The sequence below is a fragment of the Herpailurus yagouaroundi genome, unplaced genomic scaffold, assembly GCF_014898765.1.
Source record: "Herpailurus yagouaroundi ecotype Mexico unplaced genomic scaffold, PumYag 162, whole genome shotgun sequence".
NCBI classification, from domain to species: Eukaryota; Metazoa; Chordata; class Mammalia; order Carnivora; family Felidae; genus Herpailurus; species Herpailurus yagouaroundi.
Genome location: NW_024412403.1, coordinates 41,278,419 through 41,292,053, shown reverse-complemented (window position 1 = coordinate 41,292,053; position 13,635 = coordinate 41,278,419). Strand labels below are relative to the sequence as shown.

Genomic DNA, 13,635 nt, shown 5'->3' with positions numbered 1-13,635 from the left:
GGACATTACTTAACTTTTGGGGCCTCCGTTTCATCTTTTACAAAAGCACATAGAACTTTAATAATCTTATCTAACAGAGTATTATTGATTGTATTAGAGTTCACATGTCATTATTCAGAAAGATAACCTAGTAAACAAATATTTACTGAGCACCTAATACATATGTTAGGCATTGTCGTTAGCAGACAGGCAAAGGACCAGGAATACATGAGGCTCTGAGAAAGTATCACTTTTTCCTTTATATCTTTAATAAATATCAATTGAATACCCCATCTCTGTGCAAAGCAATGGAGATAAAATTAAAGTCAAACAGCTACAGTCCCTGCTCTCAGTTTAAAACCCAGCTGGGGAGATTAACAAGTTAGTAAATTAATATTTAAAGTGCTAAGACTGAAATAAACAAGGTGCTCTGATAAATATTAACAATAGGGCCCACTTAGAAGAAAACATTTAAGACAAATCCTCAAAGATAAAAATTAAGCAATCATGCAAAATGCTAGAGAAAAATTATTCTAGATAATGTATACAAAACACCTAAAGAGAAAAAATGCTTAAGAAACTTCCAATTTTTAAATTATTCCAATCATAGCCCTTTTAATTCTATATTATCAGACTGCAACAACAAAAAAATTAAACTCCCAAGTATTTTGTATACAGACCTACCTCGACTTACGATGAGGTTATGGCCCAAGAAACATAATATAAGTTGAATATACCATTAAGTTCAAATGTATTTAATAGGTTAGGAACTACTAAACATCTTATCTTTGCCTAGCCTAACTTAAACGGGCTCAGAATGCTTATATTAGCCTACAGTAGGGCAAAATCATCTAACACAAAGCCTATTTTATGATAAGGTGTTGAATATCTCATGTAATTTATTGGATACTCTATGAACATAAAAAACAATGACCATATGGATACAGAATGAAGTATATTGGTTGCTTACCCTTGTGATTGCATGGCTAACTGGAAGTGCAGTTCCCTGCCGCCACCCAGCACCTATTGTCCCCCATATCTCCAGCCTGTGAGAAGAACAAAATTCAAACTTCAAAGTACGGTTTCTACTGGGGTGCTTGGCTGGCTCAATCAAAGGAGCATGTGACTCTTGATCTTTGGGTTGTGAGTTCAAGCCCCACATGGGATGAAGAGATTAAATAAAACTTAAAAAAAAAAGTATCATTTTTACTGAATACATTTTAATTTCATGCCTTCGTGCAGTTGAAAAATCCTACATCAAACTACTCTAAGTACTGTCTACTTGCCAATAAAAGCAAAGGGCTAAGTAAATACAGGACAAATACTAAGACTACTTAATAGCATCTGTTGGCTGGACCAATCCATGAAAAATGAGTGAAAACAAACGTAGATGGTGATAAGAACCAAATTATAAAAATCTGGACTTTATTTTGGAGGTAATGCAACACTACTGAAAATCTGAGCATGGAAGAGAGGACAAAAGCTGCACTTTAAGGAAATTTTAATGTTATAAATATGTAAAAAAATATTAAAGCAAAGAAATAAATTATTAAGTCAATATCTATGTAAAGAAATTCTACAGCAGCAGCTGTAATAGATCATTCCATGACTAACATGACTCTGGAGTTTATGGTTTAGTGTTTGGGGGGTACATTATATCTCATAGTAAATATAATACTTCATTTTATTAACTTTACTTTTGAAAGCAAGTGGGATAGGGGCAGAGTGGGAGAGAGAGAATCCCAAACAAGCTCCACGCCATCAGCGGAGAGCCTGACACGGGGCTTGATTTCATGAACTGTGAGATGATGATGTGAGCTGAGATCAAGAGTCGGACACTCAACAGACTGAGCCACCCAGGTGCCCCTAATACTCCATTTTAATATTGTTTTACTGAAGGACTACTGGAAAGGTTCAAACTAGAAAAAAATAAAGCTAAAAAGATTCAGTGCATTTTAAATATTTTTCTTCCAACCCTAAGTGGTCTGTCAAAATATCCTATATTCTGTGTTGATATAATCAATATGATATAGCTAGGGCCACAGAGCTAAAATTTAAGCTAAGTGTTTTTTCCTGAACCATACAAAAGGATATAACCACACCCTTCTGAAAAGGGCCTCAAGTAGTTCTCACCTTAAGATATTTAAACCCAGAGGGGTACGTGGGTGGCTCAATGGGTTAAGCGTCCAACTCTTGGTTTCAGTTTAGGTCATGATCTCACCGTTTGTGAATTTGAGCCCCATGTCAGGCTCTGCACTGGCAGCACAGAGCCTGCTTGGGATTCTCTCCCTCTCTCTCTGCCCCTCCCCTGTTCACACACTCTGTCTCAAAATAAATAAAAAATGGGGAAAAAAACGATATTTAAACCAAGAAACTGAAATTTAACATGCAAAGTTTAAATAAGTAATCTAGGGGCGCCTGGGTGGCGCAGTCGGTTAAGCGTCCAACTTCAGCCAGGTCACGATCTCGCGCTCCATGAGTTCGAGCCCCGCATCGGGCTCTGGGCCGATGGCTCAGAGCCTGGAGCCTGTTTCCAGTTCTGTGTCTCCCTCTCTCTCTGCCCCTCCCCCGTTCATGCTCTGTCTCTCTCTGTCCCAAAAATAAATAAATGTTGAAAAAAAAATTTAAAAAAATAAATAAATAAGTAATCTATTATTATTTTATCTTCTGCTTGATTAAGGGATTTATAAATTGTAGACGCCCCATAAATATATGCCAAATAAACTTGAAGAGAACCCAAATGCAGAAAGTCTTATTTCCCAGCACTTGCAGTTGTGCTATCTGCATTCAAAGTGAGTATATACGAAGATTATAAATAGGGTGGGGTGAGGGGAGGCGAGAGGGAATGGTGTAAAGTGAGACCACATATACAAGCCCTTTGGAGGAAATGATCCTATTTTTGAAATCCTTCATCAAAATTGGCAGTATACAATCATTACTAAATAAACATCTTAGGACAACTTTTTGTAAAGATCTAGAGAATTTTTTTTAATACTTTTCACATTTTTCTCTCACAATTTCTCTGATGTTCATTAAATTTATCTTGCCAAAATAAAACGAATTCTGAATATTTTTGTTTCAATTGACAGTAATTCAGTGGGTTTTGTCTTAATATCTGACATTTTTTGAAAAACAAAATCTACAAATTATCCTTTCATTAAAAAAGAAGATTTAGTCCTCCAGCTTAGGGACTCTGGCAAAGGGCACAAAATTTTCTAAAAATAATTTTAGTATCCAAGAATAACCTGAGAGAATACAACTATTATTAGCAGGATTTCAACTTGAAGTTATAAGGATCCCTATAGGATTCACAGATGTGCTTTGGGGAAACCCAAAAACTCACTGAAATAATGCAAAAATTGTGATATATATGCAAACACATCTTTTTCTGGGGAGAAAGAACATACAGTTCTCATTTTTCAAAACTTGATGGCCACTAGCCACAGCCCAAATTAAGAACTAGTGAAGAAAATTTGTGAATACAGATGCTAATAAAAACGTTAAAGTATAGTTTTCATTCACTTTTATCATCTAGCCATAAGAGCCGTTTTGTTAAAACACAATATTGCTGATTATGTTTTTAATTAAACCATTTCTTTAAAAACTTTTAAATGTTTCTTTGAGAGAGACAGAGCAAGAGCAAGCAGAGAGGGGCAGAGAAAGAGGGAGACACAGAATCTAAAGCAGGCTCTGAGGCACAGAGCAGGCACAGAGCCCTATGTGGGGCTCAAACCTATGAATTGTGATATCATGACCTAAGCCAAAGTCAGATGCTTAACTGAGCCACGCAGGCACCCCCAAGCCACTATTCTTTAAATCTTTTTCTGGTGCTATTACAATTTCTTACAGGCACTGGGTAACTAGCCTTTCTTTAGCATAAGAATACTACCTTTCCGAAAATATAGGAACATTTTTTATGTTGGCCATTTGCAAGTTAATTTCATAAAATAGAGATGGCTTCTATTATTTGGTATTTTAGTTAATAAGACTCATGTAATTTTTTTTTTTTGGCATTCTAGATACTAATAAAAAATCCCAATGTAAATTACTTTAAGCTATATTAACAAGAACAGGTACTTGACGTATGCCCTATTATTAGGCTATGGCAAATCAGTCTACAGTAAATAAAGCCCAGCGGCCCCCCTGGCTTGACTATTCAATTACTATGAAATATGTGTAGAGTGTTGTATTCTTTACTACTTCACTCCAACAACTTTCACACTCCAGCTGAGAGTGAAATGAAGCAAAAAAGACCAAAAGCTGGGGTCTCTGCCATTCCCTAACATAAACAAAACAAATGGATGGTAGCAAAAGTAGAGTTCAATCTGCACTGTGCTTTGGGACTTTCTCCAAGACCTGACCAAACTTTAAACTTCATGAATAAATTTCAAGAATCTCCAGGTCTTCTTTCTTTGAACAGAAGAGTATACACTTCACCTATAATGGTTAGGGCCTTTCAGTTTATCCCATTCTGACCCCTGGGCTTTTAAATTGAGTAAATTTTAAAAGGTTAAAATTTCCCCCAAATCTGAGTTAGCTTGGATCCTCAAAGTTTCAGTGTATCCATGTATGAAATTCAAACAGATGAAATGATCAAAACACCACCAGTGATAAGAACCAAAGACAAAATCTAGATGCAGAAAAGTCTTCTACACAGTATGTAAGCTTGGCTTGCTCATTCCTTTACCCATTCAGTTAAACATTAGGTCCTACTGTGTTGCCCAGCTGTGGGGATTCACAGAAAATAAATCATAATTCCAATCCTCAAGTGAGAGAGTCTGTCAGGAAGATTTCAAATTTCCAAGACTGATTAAAAGAACATACAGGGAAAAAAAAAAAAAAAAAGAACATACAGACACTGCAACCTTACTTGAGCATTACACGAATTCAAAAAAGTAAATACTGAAGGTAGCTAGAGGCAACTTCGGCCCATCCTGAGCATCTATAGTAGTATTTCTGCAGTACTCGACATTACGCCACAAAGAAAACAGATGGGAGTATTTTTTAATTTTATCCTTTACTTAGGAAATTTATTGAGTACATGTTATAATGATACTCTATACTTAAAGGAGAAAACCATAACCTGTCTTTAAACAATACACTATTCTTAGAGCAGACCAGGGATTTGCCTCCTTTATTAAGTTCTTATTTTAAGACGTATCAATTTGTACTCCTCATAAAGGCATGGCATTAAAAAAAAAAAAAAAAAAAAAAAAGATGAGTTTGTTCCTCTTGCTTCCAAAATTTCTTATTACCCTAGGTGATCATCAGAAGAGTTAAAGGTAAAAATTTACCATGTACAGCACATCATCACAAAAATGCCCAGCTCAATTTTTTCCATATGGAAATTTTGTAAATTAAAATTACTAACTAAATCCAAGATCAGCAAATAGTTGCCAGGTGATGAAGAATTTAAGCCCTAAAGCAACTAAGTAATTAATCTGGCAACTTAATCTTGTAATTCAAACCTTGTATTAACAATTTCGGGGTGAAAAACCCTAATAATTTTAATTTATGATGTGGGAGTATATATATGCATATAATAGATATCCCACATTATAAATTTATGTATGTGTGTTTTCTGTTTTATGTTTTTGTCACCTCTTCCAAGATCAAGCAAGAGGAAAACAGTAAAGGAACTGGGCACACCTCTTAAAAAATTTCAACAGTATGTTTCCTCTATACGGTACTACAATAAATGCTGTATAAAACTGTTAGCTGAAGGCTTTGATCAGCTTGGACTACTATAGGTAACTTTTGAAAAATGTTCCTCAAATTTTAAAAAGGGAAAGTAATTTTTTATCTACCTGCTAAATTATTGGACTTTTTCGTGAGAATGTTATTCAAGTTTCCTAAAATGATAACTTTTGAGTTTACATTAAATCTCTCTCATATGAAAAGTACAGATATTAGAATACTAAGTAAAATGAAAGTATTACCTGGTTTCTAAGGCACACCGTTAGTTATACCATCTAAAGTGGGATTTATTTGATGAACTGCATTAAGCTTTCAGAACATTGGCTGCAACTCAGGTAGAAAGAGGCAAGTATTCACATAATATATTAGTCTGTAGTCAAGAAAGATATTTCAACTAAAATATGTCAATCCTCCCATCTGAAACCACTTAAACATTACTGATGTGATATTTGGAAGAGTTTCTGTATTTTGTAGACTGACATACAGTGCTCAATGCTTTAGAGGGTTGGGTAAACTCAGTTCTCTTTTGTTCAACAATGCCTCATCTCCACTGCATAAAGCTTGGTCTCCAGTTCCACTATCCAATGCCTGCCTTACATCAACTTGTATTTCGTTGGTACCACATGAAGTAATTACGTTATAAAAGCTCTCTAGATCACCAGGTTCGAATGTAATAGCTGGTTTCATTAATGTTCCAGGAGTAAGAGAACCCTCTCCAATAATTCTCAGGTTGATAAATTTGATTTTCCAAGTATTTTCCACAAAAGGGCAGCGTATGAGTCCAAATATTTGTTCAAAAATGCCCAAACAAGTGTTCCCTCGGTGGACAGTCCCAGCAACTCCAACCATAACTAGACCATGGGGAGAAGAAGCACATTTCAGTCCACTGGCATCTAGATTGGGACTGAGAAAAAGATACTCTTCTTTCACTAGTGACAGCAGACGAAGGCTTACAATTTCTGCTCCATAGTAGTCTATCACATTTTGTTCAGAGGTGTTGTAATAAAACCTAAGCTTGACATCGTGCCAGAAGTGCTGTGGCCCCCATTCATCTTGAGGCGGTCCCAGGAAAGGATTCTGAGAATTAAGAAGTTCAAAGAACCAGTGACAGAATTCTTCTCCTAATCGACGAAAATCAACTTTTTCAGCTTTCTTATCTTCTTTTTCCGGCTGATTAAGATAAATAAAGTATAAAATAAAACAAAGGTTAGTTCTTGTATTTTTTTCTATCTGGCCCATTTTAGAGGTAAGTTTGAGTATACGGAGTACAGCAGAAGCTAAACGAACTACAGGTGAACCCACTGAAACCATCATGCAAAAAGTCAAGTGTTTTTCCAAAAAGGGGAAAAATCATTTTACAATTTCCCAGCTTAAACATATGAAAATTCAGCTAAGAAATTAAGGTTAATAAAGCCTCTCAAAATATCAGCATGAACAGTCAATAATGATTTATGTAAGCATTTTCTCTTATATGTGGCAGCGGTTTCACAAATGTCTGTCAAAACCTTCAAACTGTATGCTTTAAGTGCATACGCTGTTGCATTTAAACTAGTACAATATCGTAGATAATAAATGAGCATTTTCACTATCTTTAAACAGACAAATCTAATATGATTGAAATACATTACTTTTTAGGATTGGGATTAATTTTATATTGTTATTTCTCTTTTTTTCAAAGAAAATGTTATTGCAAAAAACATACCTGAGAGGCTAGATTTTATTCATCTGTGTTCCAGAGTATAGTAACTCATTTTGATGGTAAGAGATCTTGTATTGACAGAGCATCTTTGACTGAATATATTAGGCTCTGTGCTTGGCACTTATATTCTATTTCCTTCTATCTTCATGAACCTTGTGACATACAAACTATCATATGTGGGCTTTATAGATAAAGTAAACAGGGGTCAGAAAGGTCAAGTTACTTGCTGAAGTTCACACCTAGCGTATGGCACACCCTATTTTTAAGTCACATCCGTATGATTTCAGAGTTGGCATCCTTTCTAAGCACATTAAAAAAGCTTAGATTCTTTCCTAATATGAAAGCAAATACCTCTCACTGTAAAACTTCACTGATTCAAAGTTTGTAGTTTAAACTTTATAAATTACCTAGCATTCATACAATCAGCATTTAAATATTCACACAGTATCTAAAACATACAGTGGAGATACAAAGAAACAGCCAATGTGAGCTGAAGGAAATTATTACAAGAGGCTTTTTCCTAGCTAAAAAAAAAAAAAAATCAAATTTAAAAAATATTTAAGTTTTTCTCATGGAATTTACAATCTAATATCAATTTAATATCAAAGAAAGTCTTCAAAATGAGAAAGGGCTATAATAGCATTCTTTTAAAGTGAACAAAAACATTAGAGAATCAGAAGCTAAATTAAAATTAAATGGGAACTGAGGTTTATCCACTCTCTTTACAAAGCCAATAGTCTTCATTTGATAAAGTAATAAAAGCATTTTTCCCTCATAAATCAATACAATCTTTTATGTATATTACTAAATGTCAAAAATATTTCCTTTCTTTAGGTGCTTTACTTATCTTCCTCTAGGATGCAAAGGATATGGAGTAAAGCTAAAATTATAAAAAACAAAATAGTATTAGCCATGTTCCCAGTGATCTAGGATTATCTACAGAGTTTAGACAGAACTATGACTTAGGGTATAACTGTAAGATCTATTTTACCTGTTGAAAGAGTCTCATGTCCTCTGTCTTAACTGGCTCTGGTGTTTCCTTCAATTTTGGCTGTAACTGCCTTTTCCAGTAATCCTTTGCATGCTGAATAAGATTGTGTTTTTCAGTAGCTGGAGGTATAATAACCCCCTGTGTTGCCAAGTACTTAAATATGACTTCCCGGTGGACTTTCTTACGCCTCAAAAGCTCTTCTACACTTTGACTGTACACTAATATTGCACGAATGGCATCTGGAAGGAAATAATAAAAATTAGTAGAAAACCCTAAGTCATGTAAATCGATCCAAGGTCAGCAGAAACCCTATCAAATAATATTTATAAATTCTTGTCATGGCATTGCTTTGGCATGAGATGATTATTTTAACAAAACCAAGAAGTGGGGGGCGCCTGGGTCAGTCAGTTAAGCATCTAACTCTTGGGTTTCAGCTCAGGTCATGATCTCAAGGTTCATGGGTTCAAGCCCCATGTCTGGCTCTAAGCTGACAGCGCAGAGCCTGTTGGATTCTCTCCTCTCTCCCTGCCCCTCCTCTGCTCACACTCTTTCTCTCTCAAAATAAATAAATAAACTTAAAAAAAAAAAAAAAACAGGAAGTGGGTTATCAAGTTTGGGGTTTTAAAAATAATTTTCTTGGGGCGCCTGGGTGGCTCAGTCAGTTAAGCGTCTGACTTCGGCTCAGGTCATGATCTCGTGGTCCGTGAGTTCGAGCCCCGCGTCAGGCTCTGTGCTGACAGCTCAGAGCCTGGAGCCTGCTTCAGATTCTGTGTCTCCCTCTCTTTCTTCCCTTCCCCTGCTGGTTCTGTCTCTCAACAATAAATAAATGTTGAAAATAAATAAATTTAAAAAATTTCTTTATGTTTTAAACTTCCCTACCTTATTTACCTCTTCCTTTCACTTCTCATAAGATAGTAAAATTTTTGCATTTTCTTTTAAGTGACATGGTTTAAGAAAAAAATGGAGCCAGAGAAAAAAAAAATTTTTTTTAGAAGGCCAATGGACCTAAATTCATTTATAATCTCTAACATAGGTAAAATTACAGTATTTTAGATATGCAATGACTTTTAATCTCCTCACTCTACAAATAATGAAAGCTGAGGATATATGAGGTATCAACAATCATGCTTCCAAGAAGTGGCAGAACTAAGACTTGGGGCAAGCATCATGAGCATCATCTGGGAGCTTGTCAGAAATGCTGAATTTCTGGGGCCATCCAAAAACTACTGAATCAGAGTCTGCATTTTCACAAGATCCCTGAGGGACTGAGTCACAGGCACAGTAGTTTGAGAAGCTCAGGTCCAGAATATGAGCCCAGAATTAAGCAAATCTTCCATTTTTGGAGATACTGTTAAACCTGTTTTCCAAAGTTCTAATTTACACTCCTCCAATAACTGTCAAAAAGTTGCTCTGCAAGACCACCATTTATGACATTTACGCCTTTCATTTTTTTGCCACAATGGTAGACTGAAAAGACACTGTTTTTGGCTTTCATTTCACTGCTTTTTAAAGAAGTTATCTTTTCATATGCTAATTATTTTCTTCCTCTCTAACAAGTATCTTTTCAAATCATTTAACATCTCTTTTCCTTATTTACTTTTAGACCCACCATCAATTAAATCCAGCATTTTTATCTATCAATTTTAAATTCACACTCACCCTGTTTAGGTGTGAGTAGCATGTGAAATATTTAAATGATGAAGAACTACATATAAGTCTAAAACTGTGCAGTCTAAAGTCTTAGGAATTTCTTCTTTTAATGTTCATGGTTCTAAGTTTCAAGTGAATGATTTCTTTAAATGGAAATGTAAATCCGACTTAAAAGCAGAGCAACACAGTTTTAAAAAGCACAACCTTTTGTAGACATTGAAGTCATACTAACATAGCAGTCTGGAATTTTCACATTTTAAAGTAAAATTCAGCAAATTTAAAATAAAGCTCTCCAGATGATATACCAAGCGAAATAAACACTTAAGCTTCTTGATTACATTTTTATGTGGAGTAGTTACAAATCAGGCTTAATATTAATAACGCTCAAATCTACCGAAATGTTTGTTTGGCTCTGAAAATAATGTATTCCTATTGCTCAAAATCATCTCAGAAAAAAAAAAAAAAAACTGGATCCAAAAAGAGACACGTATTCAAACGATCTGCTCTTTTATTACAGCAGCTGTTTTACCTAGGAAACTGAAAGTGTTTAAGATCTCCTCCCGCAAGCTCGGAGAGACAAACATGAGCAGCAGCTGACTCCTCGGCTCACCAGCTAACACTCCCCAGCTGAATCGAGACGCAAAATGGAAAACACCCTGGCTCCCCGGAAATTTTGAAAAAAAAAAACGACTTTTAACTAACCTTAAATTTTCGAAAAAAATAAGCATATGCCCCTAACACCCAACACATAAAACCTGGAAGCTGCGCCGTTTCCAGTGCCATCACCTCCCCCAGGGAGCTGGCGGGTCAGTGCCACCTGAAGGTGCGCGGAGGTTCCCCGGCCGCGGAGCAGCGGCGGTGGCTGAGACTCTCAAGAGTTCCGCCTCAGCCCGGTTCGGGCCCCATCGCGGGGCGAGGTCACGCACCTTCTCTATTCTCAGGCTCCCGCCACCTGGGGTCTGGATGAAGCCTCGGGAGGGGCGTCCGCTCTCGCGGAGAAGTCAGCACTTACCTTGGCGGTCCTCAGGCTGCACCAGGCGGTTGGTGATGGTGTCGCACAGGGCCATGATATCATCGTGGTCTAGTAGGCCGAGCAGGTTACGACAGCCCTCCATCTCTGGGTAGCTGAGCCCCGACATCTCGGCCCCCAAAAATGGGGGGGGAGGGGACGACCCAGCAATGTCGTCCCTTCAGGCCCAGCAGGCCGGCGCCTAGGCAACATACACCGGAAGTGCCTTGCCTGTTGTTCGCCGCCAAAGGGCCTCGGGTGTTCCAAACGCCTGGGCGGAAGTGATTGCCAACAAGGTCAGTTCAGGAAATGTGGTGTTCCGACTTGTCGTTCCGGGCTGGACAGGACGGAGGGGACTTCAACGGATCTCACTTTAGGGAAGTACCGCGTTTGCACGGAGAACAGGGATCTTCCCTGAGGGATCTGGTTGCAGAAAGAGAAGCTTGAGCTCTTCAGGAGTCCATCCTCCAAAAAAGCGGCTGGGAGGGCTGCGCAGGTGCAGGTGCGTGGAAAGCGGGTGGCGGTCCCCGCGCACGACGAGCTCCCATGATGCCGCGGGGCCGGCCAATGGAGGAGCCTGCTGCCCGCCCCTGGGCCTGACCCCCGGGAGCGCTTGAACGTCTTCTGCGGCCAATTCTAAGTTGGGTGCACCTGTAGTTGGTATTCTTAACTTACATAGTACAGTGTTAAAATAATTCGCTTTTGTTTCGCATTATACTGTGAATAGTTAAAATCACCTATCCTATGTCAAGCCCTCTTGATTTCCTAACAATCTGCGATCGGCTCTTGCTTCCATTCCGGTCCTCGCCGGCTTGGTTTTAGGCGATGCTGTATCGCGAGCAGTTTTAAGGTTGAGGATTCTGGAAGTCAGGTTACCAGGGTTTTACTCCGCCATTCACTACCTGTGACCTCGGACGCGCTTCTTGGCTTCTTCGTCCCTCAGTTTCCTATCTCGAAACGGACCTAGTAGAGTTAGCTACCTCGAAGGGTTGGGGGAGGGGGGAGGGGTGAAGGGCGGTGCCTGGCACCTAGAAAGAACTCAGTATGTAGTAGCTGTTTATTACTGTTTGGCAGCAACTCGCATTCACTCGAAGGAAACATGTTCTGCTAGACCGAGCCCGATGAGGAATCAGACTTAACACCTTGGCTCTATCTCCTTGCATATTTTAGGCATATTTTAGATTGGTTAATATTTCATTAGAGTATTGCCACTTAGTAGATGAAACATACATATCTTCAGATACACGTGAGCAAATTTAACCTTTTAAAAAATATCAGTTATATATCACTTGTAAAATATGCTGTAAATGTAGTGTAGGCATTCAGAGCATGGCTAATTTGCTAGTGTGCGTTTTGGGGTATCATTGACTCAACAGATAAAAATTCTTCATTTTTCACTAAGTATTAAAGAGTGCCTACTATGCTACTATTTGAAGATTCAGAGAAATGTCAAAGTCCCTTCTTTTAAGGAGGTTTTGGGAGTGTTGCAAGTAGATGACATTCTAGCTGGAGGAAGTAGACAGTAAACATGTAAGAAACTATATATATTCTGTGCCAGGACCTGCTATGGCGAAAAATATATCAAAAGGAGGGGGATGGAGAGAATGTTGCTATTTTATACAGGCTGTCAAGAAAGGCTTCTCTAACTAGTATTGAAAGATCTGAGGAACTTGAATGGACCGCAGAAGAGTATTGTAGGAAGAAACAACATTAGAGGTTCCAAGAAGCAGAATGCTTGGTGTGTAGGAAAGAGGCCAGAGTGGCTTATACAAGGAGGAGGTGGTGAGGTTAGAGTTGCAGACGAGATTGATCTAGAGCAAGGTTTCTCAATCAAGGCACTAGTACCATTTTGGGCAGGATAATTCTTTGTTGTGGGGGCTGTTGTATGCATTGTAGAACGCTTAACAGCGTCCCTTGCCTCCACCCACTAGATGCCAGTGGCATCTCCTCCCCTCAGCTGTGGCTACCAAAAATATCTCCAATTTGCCAAGTGTACCCTAGAGGACAAATCACCACCCCCAGTTGAGAACCACTGATAGAGACCACCTGTCCAAAAATACTTTGAGATAGTGATGAGATAACATCCAGAATGAGATGTTCTGGATCTGTGTTGTTCAGTACACTACCCATCAGCCACGTGTGGCTGTTGAGTGGTTGTAATGTGGCTAGTACAACCGAGGCACTGAATTTTCAGTTTTATTTGAATTTTGATAGCCACATGTGGCTAGTGGATACTGTATTGGATACTGCAGATCGAGAACCTTGCAGGCCATTGTGAGGACTTTGGCTGTTATCTTTTACCTCTCTGTCTTCATTTTCTGTTATTCTCTCAATCTCTCACTCCACACTAGTCACAGTGGTCCCCTTGCTGTTTGTTCCTTAAACTTGCCTTATAGGTACTTGCCTCAGAGCCTTTGCTCTTGCTGTTCTTCCTGGCAGATTTTTCCCTGAGATACCTGAATGGCTTTCTTTCTCTTAACTTCACTCAGGTCCCTGCTCCAAAGTTGCCTTATCAAAATAAGATAAAAACAGAGAGGGAGGCAAACCATAAGAGACTCTTACATACAGAGAACAAGCTGAGGGTTGTTGGAAGGGTGTCTGGTGGGGCGA

At 38.3% G+C, this 13,635-nt stretch overlaps 1 protein-coding gene and 1 long non-coding RNA gene across 6 annotated transcripts in view; one reads left to right on the top strand and one right to left on the bottom strand.

The window, feature by feature from the left end:
• Positions 1-226: 226 nt before the first annotated feature.
• Positions 227-11,353, bottom strand: CUNH3orf38 (chromosome unknown C3orf38 homolog). Of its 2 annotated transcripts, XR_005793239.1 has the most exons (4): positions 11,029-11,353; positions 8,367-8,605; positions 5,919-6,846; positions 227-1,025 (listed from the first exon to the last, which is right to left on the bottom strand). XR_005793239.1 is itself a non-coding variant. In XM_040484235.1 (3 exons), exons 1-3 carry the CDS (start codon positions 11,153-11,155, stop codon positions 6,166-6,168), a joined length of 1,047 nt encoding a protein of 348 aa, XP_040340169.1. In that variant the 5' UTR covers positions 11,156-11,353; the 3' UTR covers positions 3,977-6,165. The 2 variants fall into 2 exon arrangements, 1 of the variants encoding a protein (XP_040340169.1); XM_040484235.1 differs by lacking the exon at positions 227-1,025 and having other exon boundaries at positions 3,977-6,846.
• The window catches only part of LOC121036112 (uncharacterized), a 22,740-nt gene continuing 20,457 nt past the window's right edge, over positions 11,353-13,635 (top strand). For 3 of the 4 annotated variants that reach the window (XR_005793242.1, XR_005793240.1, XR_005793241.1), the window contains exon 1: positions 11,353-11,527. This is a non-coding gene — a long non-coding RNA (uncharacterized LOC121036112). The other variant, XR_005793243.1, reaches the window with a different exon arrangement.